Below are 24,294 nucleotides of genomic sequence, written 5' to 3' on the forward strand. Positions count from 1 at the left end.
CCATGTTTAATAAAATCGATATTACGGGGAAAGGTTACCTCACCTTCCTCTTATTTTGCCCGCCCAGATTATTTGTCCCGCCGACCGCCCATGAGAAAATGAGTTAAGAACGTGTTCACATAGTTCTTTCCTTGAGAGACACCGTGGCTTGCAAACGAGCGAATGATCGCAGTTGCTCAGTGTTTGGATGTACAAAACCTCTAAAAAGTAAGTTAACTAACGCCATATCATTGTGTTGCTGTACTGTATATGGTTACCTTGTTAGCATTATAATGTTGCTTTAGCATTAGCGCTACCGCTAACAGCCAAGTTAGTGTCGCTAATGTAACGGTAGATAGCATCAGTTATGTGTGTAAATACCATGGACCTATTAAAGAAAGGACAGCGGACTAATACATTGCCGCCCATTCATAACTATAAATACACGCACTGTAACTCGAGTGTGCACCTCAGCAAGCAAGGGGCATCATACGAGAATGGGCACAATTCAACAAAGAGGGCACTGATCTGCTGCTTGGATATCAAGGGAATGCAATGTTTAACAATGTCTGCTCACCATACAACAAACGAATACAACTGTATTTTACCGGCCACTGGACCGCAGTAGTTCTAGCGTTTTACTGATGAGGAGATTGACCTGTAAAACTCATCCTAAATACATATGTTGCGTTTCTGGGAACCCGTGTTTTCGCACCCTTCTGCCCTCTTGTACTCCCAGTTATAGCTGGTTATTTACGGGCAAAAAAAGTGTACCTGGAACGCACTATTATGGGCATGTTTTCCCCTCCACACCGGATTCAAATCAAAGGGTTATTAGCAGATTTCTGCAGAGCTTGATGTCATGGTATTGAGTTGATGAGATGAACTTTAAAATATGTAAACAAATCAAGGATGTAATATCATTTCATAGAACACATTTTAAGTATTAGGCTAATGTAATTCACTAAACATGCTTCTCTTATATATTCTTACGATGCACCTGGAATGCATACAAGGTAGTAAATTTAGTACTGATTTTTCTTTGTTGTCTCTACGCAGGCCAGCTCATCAAGTGCTTGCATTCAGCAGCTTCTCTCAAGGGATGTTGCCTGCCAGACAGAAAACCTGGAAACGCATATTTGTAGGCACAAAGCTATCCTTAAAGGCCCACTATGCAACTTCGGGCATTTCTTCGCTGTTTTCTTGGTTTTGGCACGCACATTTCTCTACACAGCGCCCCCTAAAGCTTCGTAGTAGATATTTCACAACATTGTCGTAACAACTCGTTGACGACCCTTCCCCATGCACTTCTACGCGAGCCATGTGCATTTGTTTTCAAAGAAGCCGGCCAATGCGTGGAGCCATGTCCGAAGTAGATGTTCATAAAGTGTAGGCAAGGTTATACATTTTTAAAAGGGTGTATTTGTATTGGAATAAACATAAATCCATCCTTTTATAGTTGACGGGGAGAATTTATATCCTAGATTATAATTGTTTTATCTTAGGTTGAACAGAAAAATCAGTGTAAGAGGTTTGGCCAACATAATAATCTAAATAAACAAGAACCTGGATTCAGGGATTCAGTCTGTATCTGGGGGACGAGACAGACGAACAGCAAAACACCCATGGAACCAAAGGTGTTTATATGGTTGCAACCAAGCAAGCTAGAAACATACAGGGCTCACAACAAAACGGTCGAAAAAACAATTTTTACAGGGCTCACAACAAAATGATTGAGCAAACACATTTGTACAGAGACTATCAACATCAAGAATACCACGAAGACAAAGGCCACCCAAGGGTACTTTCAATTACAAAAGCAACACGGCCGAGTCGGCGTCTGATTTGCAGTCTTCTTTTTCTTTCAGTACACGCTATTCCTGAACAGCTTGCCCAACGTTTACTCGTGTCTGGCCTCTCTGCCGGTCAGTCTCCCTTTTCTCTTCTTCTGTTCCTCCGACATTGGGTTTCTCTGTCTCTTTTTAGTCGGCTGATCTATGATGAATATAACAATCCCTTAGTGACTTGTGTTTATATCGAGCCGGTTCCGTGTTTGGGGGTCTGTGCCGTAAAGCAATTCGTTACTTCGCGAGACCCGAGACTCCCGCGAGAGTGGGCGGCGGGTCGCCGGCAGAAACATATTCCTTTTCTCCGCCAAGATGCACAAGGGTGAGTCGAAACAACGAACAATCGAACAAATGTATAATAGAACCATCGCAATGACTCTTAGCCTGTTATATTAAGGTAAATCAAGCCAAAAAAGTTGCATAGTTCCCCTTTCACTCGTGTCTGATCTCTTTTCTGGTCCATTCTTCTTTTGTTCCACCGACGGTCGCCTTTTGGGTCCCTTATCAGTCGATTGATCCATGATGAATGCAACAATTGCCTCGCAACTGGCTGTTTATATCTAGCCGGTGTCATGTTTGGGTTGTGTGTCTGTGCCGTAAAGCATTTTCGAAACTACAATCTGACTACATTTTCGAGGATACTTCCGCTGCGTCACATCCGGAATGTCCCGGTCCGAGCAGATCAAGTTGCATATGCGCTTTTTCACTGAAGAGGCGACATGGGAAAATGACATACCCACCAATCGACCCAGAAATGGATGCAGAACCATCAGCATAACTCTCAACCTGCATACTTAATGTGATTTTGGCTAAAAAAAGTTGCATACTGGGCCTTTAAAGTCTATGCAGCCCCATTTTAAAAGTGAAGGTGTGTACATTACTCATTGAGTATTTTTTTTATTTGATTTGGTAGATTCTAGGCAGCATAGATTCTAGGCTGATGCTAAATTCTGACTGCGCTAAAAAGCCTGGTCCTCGTTGGAAAAGCATCATGACCAGTGCCCTGCTAAAACACGAGTCAAACTTGGGAGTTGCATTTCATAGATGGAATCAGTCAAGAGCCCAGAAGGGTTTCAAGACAGATGCCACATGAGCTGGTTTATCATTCTCAAACATCACTGAATTCATAATGTATGAATGTTAGCTGATCAGCTTAGAGGGAAGGACACGTTGTTGCTTTTTTGCGTCAAAATAGAATTATTGCGCTTGTCTCGCATTTCATGTTGTGATCAGATCACTTTGCGCTGGTGTTCGTTGAGTGTCCTTAACCTGGCCAACCACTTGAGCTTTGAGTCTAGGGAGGAGGGTGCTGGAGGAGACGTCCTTCCCCAAAACTGTGAATCTTTGTCAGCAGTACACATTTTAAACCCTCTGTCAATGTTGCATACATTTAAAGAGTTTCTTTCACATGTACAAATACACAATGCCTCCCTTTATGCAAATAATGTATCAAAACAATGACTTTTTCCTTTTTTTCTCCCTCTGCAGTAGACTGCGATGCCTTTGGAGACCGTAGCACTCAGCGCAACGCCACCTCAGAGAGTCTGGGTGTGGACGCCCCTGGCTCCTCCCACATGTCCAGCCACAGCGAGGAACTGAAGATTCTGAGCGTCTGCGGAAAAGGGGAGGGCCCTTTGGCGACGGACGGCTATGACACCCTCTTCACCGCGTCAGAAGTGGAGTTCCTGAACTCGCTGTCTGCGGACCAAAGCGTGGCCAAGACCCTGGAGCGCGGCGAGCGGCTGGTCTCCCACGAGGAGCTGAGTGTGAAGGTTGAAAATCATCTTCTTATTCACCCTCCAAAAGAGAGGCTTCCTCTGTTACAACTCTAAAACAAACCCATAGAAAGCTCACACCTTTATGATTCAGTGAACGTTTTTACACCGCCAAATATGCCCGTCTTATGCACAATTTTTCCCGTGTGATCCGCACGTTTACACTGACCGAGGTAACTAACCCTCTCTGACCCTACCCATATTGGCGGTTTCATGTTGATGTAAATGCGATAAGACAGCTTTGTGGTTCTAGGGGCGAGGCTTGGGTAGAGGTGTTGCTGCATTGTCTCTACAACAGAGACGATGCAGCGATATCAACATGAATAGTTGTAACTGGAGAAAAGGTGAAATCCGCAAGCTGCTGACCATCATGGGAGAGAAGGTGAGGCAGTCGCATTTAAAGAAGACGAAAAATGGTTGATCTCAGAGAAAGTACCAGACAAACTTTCCTTACAATGCTTCGTCAGCAAAGTGGTTAGCAAAATAAAAGAATATGTTGGGATTTTTGCACTTGTAAATAGTTAATCGCGTTTTAGCCTACACTCGGATGTGAACTCCTTCTTGCATGCGAGGGTCTTGAATCAAATTTCTTTTTTTGCAATTCATTGTAAAGTCCTCCAGTGTGTAGCCCCGCCTTCTCCTGTTAACCAAGAAAGCCAGCTCCGAGATGAAGGGGGATTTTATCAGATGGCAGGGTAAAAATGCCTAATCTGTCTTTAGTGGGGATTGACAATGATTCTGTGAAAATGAAAGAATATGTATTTTGTGTGTTTCCTTCTTTATGTGGAAAGCAGCAGACCCCAGACACCATTTCAATCAAGTTTGAAGAAGATATTGGTGGAGGCATGCCCGCCGTAGGTTAGTAATACACATTGCATCTATGCAAGAAAACAACCTGGATCAACTGAGAATGTACTCGAATCTGCCTTCTCAGCAGGAGCCTTTAACCCTTGACCATCCAAAGGGCGACAAGGAAAATGCATAATCAACAAATAGAAGTTAGAAAGAATGTCAAAATATAATTCTTGCAATACACAAGTGTGTACAAAGTACATACTGAATACCTTTTGTGAAAATGATTAATTAAAAACATCACTTTCTCTCTTTCTCTGTTTTCCTCTCTGAAGAAGACAATGACATCAGAGACTGCAGCACGCAGCGCGGCGCCACCTCGGAGAGTCTGCGTGTGGACGCCCCTGGCTCCTCCCACATGTCAAGTCACAGCGGGGAGCTGCGCATCCTGAGCGTTTACGGACAAGGGGAGGGCCCACTGGCGGTGGACGGCCATGACACCCTCTTTGCCGCGTCAGAACTGGAGGCCTTGAGCTCGCTGTCTGCGGACCGCAGCGTGGCTAAGAGCCTGAACTGCAGCGTGAGGCTCGTCCGCCTTGAGGAGCTGACTGGGCATCAGGGCGGCCGCAAGGGCTTGTGTGGAAAGGTTATTCCCAACAATGCCAATATGATCGTCAACATGAGGACCCACAACGACGAGTAGCCCTACAAGTGTGACCAATGCACAAAGCGCTTCAGTCTGAAAGGCCACCTGAATAGACACATGATGAATCACTCTGGGGGGAAGCCCTACAGGTGTGACCAATGCAAGATGGGCTTCAGTGATAGCTACGCCCTGAAGATCCACATGAGAACTCACTCCGGGGAGAAGCCCTACAAGTGTGACCAATGCATGAAGGGCTTCAGTCCTAAAGGCAGCCTGAATAGACACATGATGAATCGCTCTGGGGAGAAGCCCTACAAGTGTGACCAATGCGCAAAGCACTACAGTCATAGCTACACCCTCACGATGCACATGAGGACCCACACCGGCGAGAAACCCTACAGCTGTGACCATTGCAAAAAGCGCTTCGCTCGGCATGGCAACCTGAACGTCCACATGAGGACTCACTCCGGCGAGAAGCCCTACAAGTGTGACCAATGCACGAAGCGCTTCAGTCAGACAAGCCACCTGAAGAGCCACATGATGACTCACTCCGGCGAGATGCCCTACAAGTGTGACCAATGCACGAAGCGCTTCAGTCGGACAAGCCACCTGAAGATCCACCTGAGGACTCACTCCGGGGAGAAGCCCTACAGGTGTGACCAATGCACAAAGTGCTTCAGTCGGAAAAGCCACCTGAAGATCCACATGAGGACTCACTACGGGGAGAAGCCCTACAAGTGTGACCAATGCACGAAGTGCTTCAGTCAGAATGGCACCCTGAAGATCCACATGAGGACTCACTCCGGCGAGAAGCCCTACAGGTGTGACCAATGCCCGAAGCGCTTCAGTCGAGGCCGCGCCCTGAGGTTCCACATGTCGACTCACTTTGGGGAGATGCCCTACAGGTGTGACCAATGCACGAAGAGCTTCCAACGGAAATGCGACCTGGAGATCCACCTGAGGACTCACTCCGGTTAGAAGCCCTGCCTGTTAGTGCATTGCAACGCCAGCTACAGCGACCCAAGCAATTTGAGTGTGCACATGCTCAAGCACACGGGCAATGGGGTGCTTTCACACAGGGTAACGGGGCGCTTTGATTGAGAGCTCTGTCCGGTATTGGTCGAAATTACTGCTTTTAGTTTTTCTTTTTATCATGATTAAACACTTTCCTGCTTTTGATTCGCTTTGTTTTGTCATTTTAGTAATTTATGTGTGTGATAAAGAACTTATTTCTCTGATTCTTCTGGCAGCAAAATATTATGAAACGTTCACATCATTGGTAAATACAAAGGAAACATGTGAGGGGAGTATACCACGAACCTCGCTGAACATACCCAGGCTTTCTTGGGAAAACCTGGTTCGACAGAGACGCAACTCGCAGTCAGAGTTAAATGGTTCCACGACACTCACTTTAGATTAAATTAGTCGAACCAGGTTTTCCGCTTTAGGTTCAATGCGCATTCACATAAAAGGTGTGTTTATCACGTCATTTGACTCCCCCTTATGAAAAGTGAATGGGCGTGCGTGGTGTATTATTATGAATTCCTACGAGGAATTCGAAGTCCACATCACAGCCAAGGGGAACACCTTTGCCCATAATATGGCTAGGGTAGCGTGCTGGCAAAAGATAGCTGTCCGTGTTAATTCGTAAGTGAAAAGATTCTGCATATTGTCTAAAAATATCATGCATCATCATGCCTTTTAGCCCCATAGATGTGCTGCACGCAAGCTCCTACGAACATGGGGCCAAGTCAAGAATAAATAAATATTAAAATAATATTTAATGTGGTAAGTTGTAAGCATCCATTTGAATAATTTCAGGTGAATCTAGCCTGTATGATTTGCAATGGCCTAGGCTCCAACCTTAAGTCACATGTTGATTACCTGTAGCAAAGAAAACCAAATTTAATACGACTGGGAGGAGGACCGCTCCGCCGCCCTTCACCACTTCGGAGGAGCTGGCTCTCGCCAATAACGAAGGTCGGCCGATGATGGTAGGAGTGGAAGGGGGGGCGTCCTCTGACCCCACTGCCTCGACTTCCAAGGCCTTTGTAATGAGTATGTATTCATGTATTGGCAATGGACATCAATAATTGTCTTGCTAATCAAATTGTTGTGAAATTGTTGTAAATTAATTGTCATTTTTAGTTGAAGGTATAAACATTAGTTTGGAGGAGCTGCCGGCAATCAATCTCCAATCAGAGGTATATAACTATCAAAGCAAAGTGTCACGTACTCTTCTAAATGTTTAATTTCTGGACAGAATGTCCTATAATAGGTTTCCCTGATTCTTGCAGGAGACTGTCGCCCTGTGACTCCAGGGCGACTATGGAGGTGATTTTTTTTTTTTTTTCTGAACAATTCTCACATCTATAGTATGAATTTGTAGAATAAAAAATGCCTGGGCCTAATTGTGTCACAGACATAGCGGTTATGTGTATGCGGCTGATGGTGGATGCTGCTGAAGGTGAATGCTGCTGATGGTGGATGCTGCTGAAGGTGAATGCTGCTGCTGGTGGCTGCTCCTGCTGGTGGCTTGAGCTGGCTGGGGCCGGATAACACTGCTGCTGCAGGTCGCTGCTGCTTGAGGCGATGGCTGCTTGAGCTGGCTGGTGGTGGCGAAGGATGGTGGTGTCGCCTTCTGCTGCTAGTGGTGGCGGCTTGTGCTGGCGACTGCTGTTGGTGGTGGTGGCGGCGGCAGCGATTGTTGTCCTTCCTTTCGACCTGATGCACTTTATGTTTGTGGAGTATTTTCTTTGTTTATTAATAACTTATAATATTCCTCCCTGTTCCTTCACTTTGTTCTTGTTTTACAAGTTAGATATAGGCCTACACGCACACCTGTTTACACATTTGTTGTTCTTGTAGCACACATGACTAACATTGTTTTATTTATTGATACCCCCTGGCTCTACTTTGCTGTTCTTGTTCACTTACTGTATGTTTGCTCTGTCGTTCTTAGTCCTTGTTCCCACTTGTTTTTGGTTCCACAAACCTCAGCCTGATATATCTGGCATCTCAAACACTGGGGCCAGGGCCCCGTTTCCCGATAACGATGGATCTTCGCTCGTAAGATCATTCTCCCGATCGATCATTTCTTTGGAGCGTTTCCCGAAACTCCTCTTAACGTGAACGTGCATTCGCTGCACTCACGACGATCGTAGGATTGTACCTGTCCGCTGACATGGTTCTTAAACGGGCTATGACGCAGGTGGAGACGCAGGAATGTCGCAGGAAAATGGGGTTAAAAAGGGTTAAAATATCTCCCCATCAAGGCCAACCGCAGAGTAGCCTACGAAAAGAATAGATTGCAATAATATGAATGCTAAAGATATTAAAACACAATTGATTAAGCCTAGGTCGACATATCAGTCCGAATCCTGAACGCACTGTGCATACATTTATTCACGGCATTTCCCCCCCTGAACTAATTCCATATTACAAAAATCCAAAATAGCTTGTGTGACAACTACATTTATCTTAGGCCCCGTTCACACGAAGCCGATTTCATGGCGAAACCGCAAAGGTCTTGTACGGTTCGGCCTTCCGTACGCACGAAGCCGGCGAATCCGGCTTCGGAGACACAGGAGTCTAGGAGTTGTCCACAGCATTTCCTCTCTATATCCGTAGGCATCTCCTTGCATTTGGTGCAAATGCACCAGGCTGACTGCTGTGGGTCACTTGGACCAGGCTGTTGTGGGTCAGATGTGGGATGAGGGATGGACATGGCCAGGAGGTCAAAGATGAGGGATGGTTCCCGTTCCAAACACAGCTCCAGCAGATGGTGGGAAGCTTCTAGGTTCAGGTTTCTGATTCGAACCTGGCCAGGAAATGTACAATTACTTATTACACATTTATACAGAAAATTGGCTCGCCTGATTTTTTTTTGTTAAAAGTATGACATGAAATAAACATACCTGCTCATTTGTGATTCGTTGAATCCTGATTGTTTCCACACGGGCCATGTCCTCTTGCCCTATCGTGTCAAGACCTCTCCGACCGCGACCTCGTCCCCTTCCTCTGCCCCTGCCTCTGCCCCTAGGCTGCCTGCCTCTAGCAGCAGGACGACCGCTGACCCTACATATCCCACGTCCTGTGCTGCTAGGACCTGGGACATAATCGTCCCCAGAGCCAGCTTGGCTCTCTTCTTGGACACTCTTATAATGCAAAAAAATAGCGTTATTGTAGTACAATTCATGACTTCAAAACGTCAGTATATAATATATTGATGACCAGGTTACTAGCTCTGGCAGCTTATGCTAACGAACTACAGTTGCAATTAGTCTGCTATCTTGCTTGGCTGATACAGCTACCTTTCTTAGGCCTACCAGCGCAATTGCAATGATTTTAAGATAACATACATGGTATGTCTGTGAGTAAGATGTTGATGCTATATATGTAGGCTACTTATGTAGCTATCAGCACTAATGTTTAATTACCTCGGAATCGGACATGGTGTTTCGTCTTCCTATCAATGTAACTGAATTCACATGAACGCGCATAACTGACGTTCGGTGGGAGGAGCTACAGCAGGTAGCGTGGCAGGGAGAGGCCAGAGAGCACGCGACGGAATCTCAACGGCTGTTTTCTCCAAAATCGCTCACCCTAGCTTTAAGCCCGCGGAGTCTCAGAAATCACATGCGAGCATGCGCATAAGGGCAGCCTTTATGCGCATGCTCGCCTCTTCTTATTTCATTTCTTCTGGATTTCTGTACCAGAAGCAGCGCCCCTTATGGGCCTGGAATGTGTACTACAGCGTTTCTACAGATCTACCCGGTTTCGCTTGGCTTCGTCTTTACGGAGATACTCCGAAACCGGATAGATCGAAACCGTAACGGTTTCGCCCGTTTCGGCTTCGGGGCCTTAGGCCCCGTCCACACGAAGCCGATTTCATGGCGAAACCGCAAAGGTCTTGTACGGTTCGGCCTTCCGTCCACACGAAGCCGGCGAATCCGCTGACCGAAACCGCAAACTTCTGAAACCACCCTCGGAGGTGGTTTCAAATCTATCCGGTTTCGTTTTGGTTTCGTGTGGACGCCTGAAACCGACTGAAACCGCAAACACTGACGTCATCGCCCCACCCCTCAACCTCCTAGCCAAGGGCTCTTAAGCCCGCGGAGATCACAACAAAAAAGATGATGGCGGACCACAAGCTTGTAATCGTTCTGCAGCATATCATGTCCCTTGTTGGGTTGCTAAGCCATTATTTATTGAGAATCTAGTTCGCCATCGTAGAAGAGCTGTTTGTTTGTGTTGTTAGTGGTTCGGGGGGCAGCCTTTATGCGCATGCTCGCCTCTTCTTCTTCTGGATTTGTGTACCAGAAGCAGCGCCCCTTATGGGCCTGGAATGTTTACAGCGTTTCTACAGATCTATCCGGTTTCGCTTGGCTTCGTCTTAACGGAGATACTTCGAAACCTGATAGATCGAAACCGTAACGGTTTCGCCCGTTTCGGCTTCGTGTGGACGGGGCCTTAATGTGCTGAATTTTTAAACATATAGGCCTATTTTGCGCAGCAAGAGAGCCGACTTTATCTGATTCAGCATAAGGTTGCATTGATTGGCTCTCTAGTATAGAATATTTGTAGACATTAAAAATGCAACGTTCCATTCATACATTATCATTCAAACGCGGCTATTGCTGACTCGATTAGGAGAGCTTGTGTGACCCCCAGGGGTACTTGTTTCTATAGTTTAGAGAATGATTAAACAATACTATCAAACTATATCCAGGTGTGTCCAATGAAGGCACAGAAATGGGACTGATGCAATCAATAAACATTTATTATACAATAATCAATGAACATGCTGGTTAGCAACAAGTGCAAATAAAACCCATGCAGTTAGCAGCAAATGAAAATCAAACACTAAAACACTGAAAACAAATACTGTTCCCACAAGAGATGATGTAAAAATGTCCATGGGCCACACAAGAAAGATATAATAAACAAAACAAACAAAAGACAAAACAATTTGGGTTAAAGGGCTACCACTAGCCGGTCTTCCCCCTAGTCTCCCAATTAGCCCACGATACGAGTGGCAGATGGTTATAGCACTCGTAGCAAGGTTACATTCAAATAGATACAAGTAGACGAATTCGGTCCTGGGAAAAACAGTGGCTGGTCGAACAGACGATGGCAATCCTCGTGTTTGGGCCAGCCCAGATGAACTAGACCAACAACTCCAGCACCAATGCGTTCACGTGTGGATGACGCAAAGCAGTGCACTCTCACCCGACGTGAGCTTTCCGTCCCTACACAAATAGCGAACGTGAAATGATCAATGCTAAAAACACTACTCCATACATTTGTATTAGACCAAGGGAGCCAGCACACTTACTGGCTGCTACCCCGTGTGACTCACAAATCGCTGTTATGCGCTCACGTGTCAGTAGACTCGTGGTTGTGTGTACCATTTACTGGTCACCATATGAAAAGTCACCAAGCCAGGGCTACGTGCAGACACCAGGCTGAAGCTACAAACAGACAGTAGACTGTGTTAGGCGCTGCTTAATAAGAATAAGTTTGCATAAAAGGATAAAACGAACATTTCAAAAAGACTCACGTTCTGTTTACGCAGCTGCTACGGAGGCTTTTACTTCCACCGTCTTTGCACTAATACTGAGTTTGCACCTCTTTTAAGACGTGCCACATGTGCCACCTGATCTAGATTGTTGCCAGTGGGAGGGGCCAAGGTGCATTACCCATCACTACCGTCCTACCTGCTACACTTGGATCCTGCCCATATTGTTGGGCAGGATGAAGTAGGCTATAGGCAGGGTTCAAGTTATGATTCCATCTCTGTGGGGGTCTCTTAAAGTTGTTGACGGTGGGGGGAGACCGTACCGGCCTTGCGCTGAATTTTGACGGGGGGGGGGGGGGGGGGGAGATATAGGACGTAAATATGGACTATTATGACACGGCTCTTCTCAATGCCGTGGAACGCTCCGTTCACTTGCATGGGACCTTCACAACAACGCCAGCGTCTTCGGTTGCTAAGCGACGTCAACGTCTTTGGCTAACTATTTCTCTGCTGATCAACTTTATCAACAAATAAATTATAAAAAGACACCTTGTGAAGTCAGGCTTTTTCGTTTGGCAAGTAGCTGCTCATAATCGAAAGCTCCCACTGCCTCCCACCTAACTCGAACCCTGGCTATAGATCTTTCTACACTGCCGAGCCGGTTCGGTCGCAGCTTATTGGCACGCCCGGCAATTTCACCTTCTTATCTCAAGTTTCCTGTGTTAAACCGAGGGGGTTAAATCCCCCATTCGTCACGGCGCGGGGTTTCTTGGTTCACTGGGAAGTCGGGGCTGTGCACGGAGTCTCTGACCTCTTTAGAATAATTTGTATTATTGCATACTCCCGAATGTTTTATTTTTTTTATGAATGGAGACACCCGCATGCAATAATGAGTTCACTCTATAGTAGGCTAACGATGCTCTTAGCGTCCTACGAGTACCCTGGAGCACTCGTTAGCTACGGGCGTTTTCAATACATTCGTTACCAACAATGCTTACGGGAAAAATTTGAAAACTGTACGATGCTCGTACGACCCACTCTGCGATCCACTTAGGCTGACGATGCTTTCGGGAAACGGGGCCCGGCTTTACTTGGTGCCTACTCTCTTTGCAGAGTGCAGATGTTAGGCAGTGGAATCTGCATTTGCTGCAGGGTTTTATAACCAGTGGTCCATTTTACTTGTATGGCTTTTTTAATTGTCTCCTTTCCTCAGCGCATTCCTCTCTTGTTAACACAATATTCATCCCTGTTCCTTCACTTTGTTGTTGTTTTTCAAGTTGGACACACACACACACACACATTCTTGTTGTCTGACCAAGGGCCGGCGATTGGCATAGGCGAGCTAGGCGACTGCCTAGGGCGACAAATGCGTTGGGGGCGCCCTTAATCAGTCAATTAAAATATACGACGCGAACGGAGAAGGGAGGGGGCGCGGGAGCAATCGCCAGGGCGGCCCGAAACCGAAACCGTCACCGTAGCACCCCCCCGCTCGGAAGACCTCAACTTAAAGACCTGTCCGCCTAGGGCGCCGAAACGGCCAGCGCCGGCCCTGGCCCATTGTTTAATAAAAAACAAAAAAACTTTCATTTGTTATCTTTTAATATATGTGATACTTTTGATTCTGATTTCAGAACAGATGTAGTAAGGTTAAGCCAATAAAGTCAGTAGCCTAGTGCTACCCATGCTAACACGAACGTGAAGCTTTCCCTCAAACTTAAACATATCTAAGTAGCTTGCAGTTGTCACCCTACCACTCCAAATGTCGAACTGACGTTTACAAATATGCAACAATGGTCAGAAAAGTACTTGTGTTTTTTAATTTATATTTACCATTCTATATTGCAATCGCTGCTGGCAGTCCCATTGAAGAGCGCGGCCTGTTTTTGAACTATACAGGCTTACATAAACCACGTGACCACCCTGCCGGCGACATCAGAGAGTGTCGCAACCATAGATATATATATTACCTAGATGCCTAGTTCTAGACGCCACCTTAGGGCATCTAGTTAATATATATATATATATCTATGGTCACAACTCTTCTCTCCCTATTATGACTCTGGCACATGGACATAATAAAGGATGGACCACGGACTGGAAAATGGCCGCCCATTCATTCATATACAAACTGCTCAGTGGCGCATGGTAACATACAGGAGCGATTGGCTTCCGCGTTATGCGGCCAAGACACGTGGGCTAGTCCGTGACGTACCGGATGCAGAAATATAGAACTGATACCGTAATGCACCGCTTCTTTGTCTTTGGATCTTTTGAATAAATGGATCAATACATGATGAATCACAATGATCGCAAGCAGAGGACCGTGAGAGTTATTGAGCAGCAGATGAACCAGTCCAAAAATCGGACACGTTAACGGAACACTGAACTAGGCCCTCTCGGATGCCATTTGTTTCACTAGCACTCCTTTCAGCTGCACACCAGCGAGATAACGGCTAATAAAACGCTTGAGGTGGCGTTTTGAAAAGAAAAAACTTACATTTTTTTAGGACATGGCATGAAGGTAATTATGAGCCTTTGGTTGATATCCAGACATTTTTTGCGGAGACACAATCCTGTTCCCCACTTGTATTGGAGTGGACGGCGATATCTACTTCTGGGCCGCCTGAAATGACGGACCCCCGTCCACAGCCAGCTTAAACAGCTGCAATACCAGGCTTGGCCTCTGAGCACTGGTGGATTGCGGAAGTATGTGCCTATCCTGGGGGCCTGCCCTGGCAGCATCTAATTGACCTGTGTTTACATCGAGCCGGTTCCGTGTATGGGGGTTTGTGCCGTAAAGCAATTCGTTACATCGCGAGACCCGAGACTCCCGCGAGAGTGGGCGGCGGGTCGCCGGCAGAAATATATTCCTTTTCTCCGCCAAGATGCGCAAGGGTGAGTCGAAACAACGAACAATCGAACAAAAATGTATAATAGAACCATCGCAATGACTCTTAGCCTGTTATATTAAGGTAAATCAAGCCAAAAAAGTTGCATAGTTCCCCGTTCACTCGTGTCTGATCTCTTTTCTGGTCCATTCTTCTTTTGTTCCACCGACGGTCGCCTCTTGGGTCCCTTATCAGTCGATTGATCCATGATGAATGCAACAATTGCCTCGCAACTGGCTGTTTATATCTAGCCGGTTTAATGTTTGGGTGTGTGTCTGTGCCGTAAAGCATTTTGGAAACTACAATCTGACTACATTTTCGAGGATACCTCCGCTGCGTCACATCCGGAATGTCCCGGTCCGAGCAGAGCAAGTTGCATATGCGCTTTTTCACTGGAGAGGCGACATGGGTAAATGACACACCCACCAATCGACCCAGAAATGGATGCAGAACCATCAGCATAACTCTCAACCTGCATACTTAATGTAATTTTGGCTAAAAAAGTTGCATAGTGGGCCTTTAAACAAATTAGACATAGTCCAAACAAAAGCCTTGAGAGTGTGCTGTGGAGCATTCTGTACAACTCCAATAGCAGCATTACTAATATAAATGGGTGAGATGCCGCTAGTATTAAGAAGATATAAACTTGGCTTGAAATACCTAATGAAGCTCAAAGGGCAAAGGGAAGTGTTACCAACAAAAGACCTACTGAGTGATCATTGGGAGTTTATGGGAATAAGAAAAACTAAAACTAACTTTGCAGAAAATCTTAAATCTGTGGCGCAGGACATTGGTATCAGGGATGTTAGTGTTTGTCCTCCAGTGTGTCGCTCAGTTGCTCCGCCATGGCTGATCCCAGATCCCAGTGTTGACCTAAAGTTGATGAGTATAAGCAAATCAAGGATGTCAGAGGGTGTAGTAAAAGAGATAGAAGTCTGGCAGCAACAAGTATGGGGAGACCATCTACTCATTTACACTGATGGGTCAAAGGAGCGTGAGAGTGGTAAAGTAGCAGTGGGTATTAGCATTCCTGAAATCGGGTACAGAATAGGGCATAGAGTCTCAGATCATATGTCATTATTCACAGCAGAGATGGTGGCAGTCTTATGGGCCTTACGATGGGTGGAGGATAATCAACAGGGGTATTCAACAATATGTAGCGATTCAGCTGCAGCTTTAATTTCAATAAAAGAAGGAAAATCCAAGTCCAGACCGGGTTAGGGTTAAGGCGGGAAGGGAGGTGGGGTTTCTCTGGGTGCCGGCTCATGTGGGTGTGAAAGGGAACGAGGAGGCGGATGAGGAGGCAAAGAAGGCGGTGAAGGAGGAAACAGTGCAAATTCATCTGCAATATGGGGCACCCGAGTACTTGGCAAAAATGAACAGGGCTCTAAAGGAAAGGTGGCAAAATTCTTGGGAGAAGGAAAGGAAGGGAAGGGCATACTTTACAATACAGGAAAATGTAAAGAAAGATAGGTGCACTTTTAGGTGCATAAGAAAAGATGATGTAGCAATCACAAGACTGAGGCTTGGACACTGTGGGCTGAGGAGTGGGCTGGCTCTGATTGGCAAACACCCAGATGGCAGGTGTGAGTGTGGAGAAGGAGAGACTGTACAACATGTACTTCTCCAGTGGGGGCGCTATTCCAGGCAAAGGAGGACTCTGTACCGGAGGCTTGGATCAGCTGGGGAATCAGTTTTTAGTATGCGCACCCTTTTAAATCTGGATTCAGTGGATAAAACAAAGGAATTGATGGACTACCTTCACATCATTGATAGATAGATAGATAGATAAATACTTTAATAATCCCAGAGGGAAATAATTTTTGTCACGAACTCCAGATATACACACACAAATAAATAAATAAATAAATATTAAGAATAAAATATAATATAAAATATAACATATATGTATCCATATCCATGTATATACATACACACACACACACACACACACACACGCATATACGTATATATATATATACACACATATACATATAAATACAACATAAATACACATACATACACAAAAGATAAAAGATACAACCTAAGAAAAACAAATCACAAATTTAAGGACAATATAAATATATATACAACACCAGGCATATATACATACATATATACATATACATACATATATACATACACACACATATATATATATACATACACATACATCCATAAAAGACAGCACTGTACAAAAAGAATTGTACAGTATTGTGCAAAAGGTGCAAGAATTATAGTCCTTGTTTGAGGTCAGAGATTACAGAGAGGGACGGTGTCTGACATTCTAAGGGAGTATTTACCTTTATTGCCTTTATTTAGTATTTACGTAGTCATTGGAGTATATAAAAGGATTTAAAGTTTAGGGGGAAATAACAAACAGTGGGGGGCAGTAATACGCCATAGCTGCGTCCAGACTACCTAAATAAAAGAAGAGGAAGTTACGCCTCCTACTACAAGTTACGCCTCTGTCTTGCAGGACGCAGACAGACCCTACTCTACGATCGTGTACACGTAGTTCTTTCCTTGAGAGACACCATGGCTCGCAAACGAGCGAAGCATAGCAGTTGCTTAGTGTTTGGATGTACAAATGAACACAAAAGTCTATATTTTGTTCCTTCCTCCGTGCCGCTGAAGAACCAGTGGGTTAATTTCATTGTCTCTGGAAATGCGCCAGTCTGCGCCAAACATTTCACTGACGACTGCTTCCTCAACTTGGGCCAATACAGAGCTGGACTTGCTCAACGTCTGAGAATCAAGTCTGGATCAGTACCAACTCTCCATGGCTCAGCTACAAACCTCGAAAAAGTAAGTTAACTAACGCCATATCATTGTCTTGCTTTACTGTATATTGTTCCGTTGTTACCATTATAATGTTGCTTTAGCATTAGCGCTACAGCTAACAGCCAAGTTACTGTCGCTAATGCTACGGTAGATAGCATCAGTTATGTGTGTAAATACCATGGACCTATAAGAAAGGACAGCGGACTAAATCATGGCCGCTGTAGCGCCCGATTTTTTTTTTTTTTAATAGTTTTAATCGCATCAACTCGCGATTAATCACACATTTATCCACTCCAATTTAAGTTGAATGAGATATCAAATTGAATGACACATTACCATTTATACCAAATGTACTTATCAATTACTTGGCCAAGTTTTCTTGAAGGAGTTTTATTGAGTCACCCAGTGTGGTTTGAATATGACAATTACGGAACACTATTATAGGCTTTTCTCCTTCACACCTGATTCAAATCAAAGGGTTATTAGCAGATTTCTGCAGAGCTTGATGTCATGGTATTGAGTTGATGAGGTGAACTATAAAATATGTAAACAAATCAAGGATGTAATATCATTTCATTAGGCTAATGTAATTCACTAAACATGCTTATCTTATATCTTCTTACAACTTGCACCTGGAATATATACAATGTAATAAATTGAGTACTGATTTTACTTTGTTGTCTCTACGCAGGCCAGCTCATCAAGTGCTTACATTCAGCAGCTTCTCTCAAGGGATGTTGCCTGCCAGACAGACCACCTGGAAACACGTACTGTAGGCACACAGCTACCCTTAAAGACTTTGCAGCCCCATTTTAAAAGTGAAGGTGTGTACTTTCTACATTGAGTATTTTTTCCCTTGATGTAGTAGATTCTAGGCAGCATAGATTCTAGGCTGATGCTAGATTCTACCTGCGCTAAAAAGCCTGATCGTCTTTGGAAAAGCATCATGCCCAGCGCCCTGCTAAAAGATAAACTTGGAGTTGCAATTCAAAGATGGAATCAGTCAAGAGCCCAGAAGGGTTCAAAATGTATAAATGTTAGCTGAGCCGCTTACAGGGAAGGACACGTTGTTGCTTTTTTGTGTCAAAATAGAATTATTGTGCTTGCCTCGCATGTCATGTGGTGCTCAGATCATTTTGCGCTGGTGTTCGTTGAGTGTCCTTAACCTGGCCAACCACTTGAGCTTTGAGTCTAGGGAGGAGGGTGCTGGAGGAGACGTCCCTCTCCAAAACTGTGAATCTTTGTCAGCAGTACACATTTTAAACCCTCTGTCAAAGTTGCTTACATTTAAAGAGATTCTTTCACATGTACAAATACAAAATGCCTCCCTTTATGCAATATCTAAATGTAAACATACTTTTTCCTTTTTTTCTGCCTCTGCAGAAGACTGCGATGCCTTTGGAGACCGTAGCACTCAACGCGGCGCCACCTCAGAGATTCTGGGTGTGGTCGCCCCTGGCTCCTCCCACATGTCCAGCCACAGCGAGGAGCTGAAGATTCTGAGGGTCTACGGAAAAGGGGAGGGGCCACTGGCGGAGGACGGCCATGACACCCTCTTCACCGCGTCTGAAGTGGAGGCCCTGAACTCGCTGCCTGCGGACCACAGCGCGGCCAAGAGCCTGGAGCGTGGCGAGCGGCTGGTCTGCCACGAGGAGCTGCGTGTGCAGGTTGGAAATCATCTTCTCATTCACCATCCAAAAGAGAGGCTCCCTCTGTCACAACTCTAAAACAAACCCATAGAAAGCTCACACCTTTATTATTCAGTAAACGTTTTTACACCGCCAAATATGCCCGTCTTATGCCCAACTTTTCCCCTGTGTGATCCGCGCGTTTACACTGACCGAGGTAATTTACGGGCTGTATTTCGCACCCCTATTAACCCACTCTGACCGTACACATATTGGCGGTTTCATTTTGATGTAAATGCGATAAGACAGCCTTGCGGTTCTAGGGGCGAGGCTTGGGTAGAGGTGTTGCTGCATTGTCTCTACAACAGAGACGATGCAGCGATATCAACATGAATAGTTGTAACTGGAGAGACGGTGAAATCCGCAAGCTGCTGACCATCATGGGAAAGAAGGTGATGCAGTCGCATTTAAAGAAGACGAAAGATGGTCGATCTAAGAGAAAGTACCAGACAAACTTTCCTTACAATGCTTAGTCAGCAAAGTGGTTAGCAAAATAAAGAATATTTCAGTATTTTTGCATTTGTAAACAGTTAATCTCGTTTTAGCCTACACTCAGATTTCAACTCATTCTTGCATGCGAGGGTCTTGAATCAAAAAATATGTAAATATATTTTGCATTCATTGTAAAGAGTCCAACTCTCCGTGTGTAGGCCCGCCTTCTCCGGTGTACCAAGAAAGCCAGCTCCAAGACGAAGGGGGATTTTACCCCTCAGTTTTACATAGGACATTGAAATTGCAGGGCGTTCCAAGCCGTGACCGAATCAGCTTGGCAGTGTGAAAAGGCATAATGTGTCGTTAGTGGGGATTGACAACTATTCTGTGAAAATGAAAGAATATGTCTTGTGTGTGTTTCCTTCTTTATGTGGAAAGCAGCAGACTCCAGACACCATTTCAATCAAGGTTGAAGAGGATATTGGTGGAGGCTTGCCCGCCGTGGGTTAGTAATACACATTGCATCTATTCAAGAAAACCACCATGATCAACTGAGAATGTACTTGATTCTACCTGCGCTAAAAAGCCTGGTCCTCTTTTGAAAAGCATCATGACCAGCGCCCTGCTAAAACACGAGTCAAACTTCGGAGTTGCATTTCAAAGATGGAATCTGTCAAGAGCCAAGAAGGGTTTCAAGAGCTGGTTTATCATTCTCAAACATCACTGAATTCATAATGCATGAATGTTGGCTGATCAGCTTAGAGGGAAGTACACGTTGTTGCTTTTTAGTGTCAAAATATAATTATTGTGCTTGCCTCGCTAGTCATGTTGTGATCAGATCACTTTGCGCTGGTGTTCGTTGAGTGTCCTTAACCTGGCCAACCACTTGAGCTTTGAGTCTAGCAGTGATGTTGCTAGGTACGCGTCCTGCGTCCCTGACGCATTAAAGTCTGAAAGGACGCACTAAACTCACTATCCATGCGTCCCGGGGACGCATCTCATTTTCCCCATGAGAAACGATACATTGTGAACATTAAACAACTCGTTTAATCACAGTAACTGGCCAAAGAAACCTTCTTGTGAGCAGATCGGACAAGCGCTGTTTCAACCCTCTGCGCATCTACTCGCCGCAGACGTGATCCCCTGTAGAAAATATCGCGACATGCTAATTTAGCCGCTACCAAAACAACTAGCTCGTCACCGCTGATTTCATTTCAACAATTAAACATACGAACTTCATAGTAAATAAACCCACGTTTCCACTGCTCGATGCTGTGCTCATTCGTGTCGAATGAGCAAATCAAACAGGATTTTTTTGCAATCCTTCTGATTGAATATATGTACATTTATGACAAAATCGTGAGGACTAGGCTTGTGACACACACACACACACACACACAGACAGAAATGTGGCGCTCGCGCGGTAATGGCTATTTGGCGCCACCTAGTGATCATTATGTGCAAATGCACAGCCTCTCATTAAAATGACCTAGGGGTCATTTGACCCCTCTTGCGGCGCTAGGAGTAAGTAAAAATGGCCCGGCGTTTCTAGTGTTAAACATGAACGGTTGAGTACTCCAGCTCTAACCATATCATACCACCATCAAGGAGTTTAACACTATTCATTTAATTTAAGAAATAGAATAATAATAAAAAAGAAACACATTTTTTCAACTGGGGAGTCGGGACCCATTGAATTTCTCAGGGACCCACCCAACTCGCCACCTGTGGGTCCCGGGGACTCACTACATTGAAAACCTATCAACATCACTGGTCTAGGGAGGAGGATGCTGGAGGAGACGTCCCTCTCCAAAACTGTGAATCTATGTCAGCAGTACACATTTTAAACCCTCTGTCAATGTGACATACATTTAAAGTTTCTTTCACGTGTACAGATACACAATGCCTCCCTTTATGCAAATAATGTGTCAAAACAATTAATTTTTCCTTTTTTCTCCGTCTGCAGAAGACTGCGATGCTTTCGGAGACCGTAGCACTCAGTGTGGCGCCACCTCAGAGATTCTGGGTGTGGACGCCCCTGGCTCCTCCCACATGTCCAGTCACAGCGAGGAACTGCTGGTTAGCAGAATAAAGAATATGTTGGCATTTTTGCACTTGTAAATAGTTAATAGTGTTTTAGCCTACACTCAGATGTGAACTCATTCTTGCATGCGGGGGTCTTGAATCAAAAAAATAAATACACAGGGAAGACATTGAAATTGCAGGTCGTTCCAAGTGCAGTGTAAAAATGCCTAATCTGTCGGTAGTGGGGATTGACAGCTATTCTGTGAAATATGTCTTGTGTGTGTTTCCTTCTTTATGTGGAAAGCAGCAGACCCCAGACACCATTTCAATCATGGTTGAAGAGGATATTGGTGGAGGCTTCCCCGCCCTAGGTTAGTAATACACATTGCATCTATGCAAGAAATCCACCTTGATCAACTGAGAATGTACTCGATTCTGCCTTCTCAGCAGGAGCCTTTAACCCTTGACCATCCAAAGGGCGACAAGGATAATGCATAATCAACAAATTGAAGTTGGAAAGAATGCCCAAATATAATTCTTCCAACACACAAGTGTGTACAAAGTACATACTCTATACCTTTGTGAAAATGATTAATTAAAAACGTTACTTTCTGTCTCTGTTTTCCTCTCTGAAGAAGACGTCAATGACATCACAGACTGCAGCACGCAGCGCGGCGCCACCTCGGAGAGTCTGCGTGTGGACGCCCCTGGCTCCTCCCACATGTCAAGTCACAGCGGGGAGTTGCGCATCCTGACCGTTTACGGACAATGGGAGGGCCCACTGGCGGTGAACGTCCATAACACCCTTTTTGCCGCGTCAGAACCGGAGGCCTTGAGCTCGCTGTCCGCTGACCACAGCGTGGCCAAGAGCCTGAACTGCAGCGTGCGGCTCGTCCGCCTTGAGGAGCTGACTCGGCATCAGGGCGGCCGCAAGGGCCGGCCCGGTGTCTTTTGTGGAAAGGTTATTCCCAACAAGGCCAATATGATCGTCCACATGAGGACCCACAACGACGAGAAGCCCTACAAATGTGACAAATGCACAAAGCGCTTCAGTGATAGCTATGCCCTGAAGATCCACATGCGAACTCACTCTGGGGAGAAGCCCTACAGGTGTGACCAATGCATGAAGTGCTTCAGTCTGAAAGGCACCCTGAATAAACACACGAGAACTCACTCTGGGGAGAAGCCCTACAGGTGTGACCAATGCATGACGTGCTTCAGTCTGAAAGACACCCTGAATAAACACATGAGGAGTCACTCCGGGGAGAAGCCCTACAAGTGTGAGCAATGCAGTAAGCGCTGCAGTCGGAGAGATGCCCTAAATATCCACATGAGGACTCACTCCAGCGAGAAGCCCTACAAGTGTGACCAATGCATGAAGTGCTTCAGTCTGAAAGACACCCTAAATATCCACATGAGGACTCACTCCGGCGAGAAGCCCTACAAGTGTGACCAATGCCAGATGCGCTTCAGTCAGAATAACATCCTGAAGAACCACCTGAGGACTCACACCGGCGAGAAGCCCTACAGGTGTGACCAATGCCCGAAGTGCTTCAGTCTGAAAGGCCACCTGAAGACCCACATGAGAACTCACTCCGGCGAGAAGCCCTACAAGTGTGACCAATGCACGAAGCGCTTCAGTCATGGCTGCAACCTGAAGAACCACCTGAGGACTCACTCTGGCGAGATGCCCTACAAGTGTGACCAATGCACGAAGCGCTTCAGTCGGACAAGCAGCCTGAAGACCCACATGAGGACTCACTCCGGCGAGAAGCCCTACAGGTGTGACCAATGCACGAAGTGCTTCAGTCTGAAAGGCAGCCTGAAGATCCACCTGAGGACTCACTCTGGGGAGAAGCCCTACACGTGTGACCAATGCACGAAGTGCTTCAGTCTGAAAGGCAGACTGAAGATCCACCTGAGGACTCACTCTGCGGTGAAGCCCTACAAATGTGACCAATGCACGATGCGCTTCAGTCAGAAAGGCACCCTGAAGATCCACCTGAGGACTCACTCTGGGGAGAAGCCCTACAAGTGTGACCAATGCACGATGCGCTTCAGTGTGAAAGGCAACCTGAAGATCCACATGAGAACTCATACCGGCGAGAAGCCCTACAGGTGTGACCAATGCCCGAAGGGCTTCAGTCTGAAAGGCACCCTGAAGATCCACATGAGGACTCACTCCGGTTAGAAGCCCTGCCTGTTAGTGCATTGCAACGCCAGCTACAGCGACCCAAGCAATTTGAGTGTGCACATGCTCAAGCACACGGGCAATGGGGTGCTTTCACACAGGGTAACGGGGCGCTTTGATTGAGAGCTCTGTCCGGTATTTGTCGAAATTAATGCTTTTAGTTTTTCTTTTCATCAGGATTAAACATTTTCCAGCTTTTGATTCGCTTTGTTTTGTTTTGTTGTCATTTTAGTAATTTATGTCTGTGTGATAAAGAACTTATTTCTCTGATTCTTCTGACAGCAAAATATTAGGAAACTCTCACATCGTTGGTAAATACAAAGGAAACTTGTGAGGGGAGTATACCACGAACCTCGCTGAACATACCCAGGCTTTCTTGGGAAAACCTGGTTCGACAGAGACGCAGTGAGAGTTAAATGGTTCCACGACACTCACTTTAGATTAAATTAGTCTAACCAGGTTTTCCGCATTAGGTTCAATGCACGTTCACATAAAAGGTGTGTTTATCACGTCATTTGACTCCCCCTTATGCAAAGTGAATCGAGCGTGCGTGGTGTATTATGAATTCCTATGAGGAATTCAAAGTCCAAATCACAGCAATGGGGAACAGGGTTGCCCATAATATGGCTAGGGTGGCGTGCTGGCAAAAAATAGCCGTCCGTGTTGATTCATAAGTGAAAAGATTCTGCTTATTGTCTAAAAATATCATTTATCTAATCATGCCTGT

At 45.5% G+C, this 24,294-nt stretch overlaps 3 protein-coding genes across 5 annotated transcripts; all 3 read left to right on the top strand.

Moving 5' to 3' along the window:
- Nucleotides 1-64: 64 nt before the first annotated feature.
- LOC115542378 (uncharacterized) lies at nt 65-19,802 on the top strand. Of its 3 annotated transcripts, none has more exons than XM_030354645.1 (4): nt 65-207; nt 1,039-1,144; nt 2,667-2,694; nt 3,315-4,186. In XM_030354645.1, exons 1-4 carry the CDS (start codon nt 188-190, stop codon nt 3,656-3,658), a joined length of 498 nt encoding a protein of 165 aa, XP_030210505.1. In that variant the 5' UTR covers nt 65-187; the 3' UTR covers nt 3,659-4,186. The 3 variants fall into 3 exon arrangements, with proteins under 3 accessions (XP_030210505.1, XP_030210504.1, XP_030210503.1); XM_030354644.1 differs by lacking the exon at nt 3,315-4,186 and adding an exon at nt 18,615-19,801 and having other exon boundaries at nt 67-207; XM_030354643.1 differs by lacking the exons at nt 65-207; nt 1,039-1,144; nt 2,667-2,694; nt 3,315-4,186 and adding exons at nt 16,907-17,255; nt 17,923-18,055; nt 18,615-19,802.
- Nucleotides 4,894-6,218, top strand: LOC115542375 (zinc finger protein 239). Its single transcript, XM_030354639.1, has one exon. It carries the CDS (start codon nt 5,157-5,159, stop codon nt 6,015-6,017), a length of 861 nt encoding a protein of 286 aa, XP_030210499.1. The 5' UTR covers nt 4,894-5,156; the 3' UTR covers nt 6,018-6,218.
- A 1,658-nt stretch (nt 19,803-21,460) lies between the features above and the next one.
- On the top strand, nt 21,461-23,768 carry LOC115542290 (gastrula zinc finger protein XlCGF57.1-like). The gene is made up of 2 exons (XM_030354536.1): nt 21,461-21,747; nt 22,012-23,768. Exons 1-2 carry the CDS (start codon nt 21,600-21,602, stop codon nt 23,565-23,567), a joined length of 1,704 nt encoding a protein of 567 aa, XP_030210396.1. The 5' UTR covers nt 21,461-21,599; the 3' UTR covers nt 23,568-23,768.
- Nucleotides 23,769-24,294: the final 526 nt, after the last annotated feature.

This window comes from Gadus morhua, chromosome 4 (assembly GCF_902167405.1).
Source record: "Gadus morhua chromosome 4, gadMor3.0, whole genome shotgun sequence".
In the NCBI taxonomy this organism is placed as follows: Eukaryota; Metazoa; Chordata; class Actinopteri; order Gadiformes; family Gadidae; genus Gadus; species Gadus morhua.

What these genes read in the sequence shown, in the direction of transcription:
- LOC115542375 (XM_030354639.1), top strand. Translation starts at nt 5,157, where the DNA reads ATGATGAATCACTCTGGGGGGAAGCCCTACAGGTGTGACCAATGCAAG.
- LOC115542378 (XM_030354643.1), top strand. Translation starts at nt 16,986, where the DNA reads ATGGCTCGCAAACGAGCGAAGCATAGCAGTTGCTTAGTGTTTGGATGT. An exon ending in CAGCTACAAACCTCGAAAAA is followed by an intron (nt 17,256 to 17,922) that starts GTAAGTTAACTA and finishes GTCTCTACGCAG; the next exon opens with GCCAGCTCATCAAGTGCTTA. An exon ending in GCCCCATTTTAAAAGTGAAG is followed by an intron (nt 18,056 to 18,614) that starts GTGTGTACTTTC and finishes CTGCCTCTGCAG; the next exon opens with AAGACTGCGATGCCTTTGGA.
- LOC115542290 (XM_030354536.1), top strand. Translation starts at nt 21,600, where the DNA reads ATGCCTAATCTGTCGGTAGTGGGGATTGACAGCTATTCTGTGAAATAT. An exon ending in TGGAGGCTTCCCCGCCCTAG is followed by an intron (nt 21,748 to 22,011) that starts GTTAGTAATACA and finishes TCCTCTCTGAAG; the next exon opens with AAGACGTCAATGACATCACA.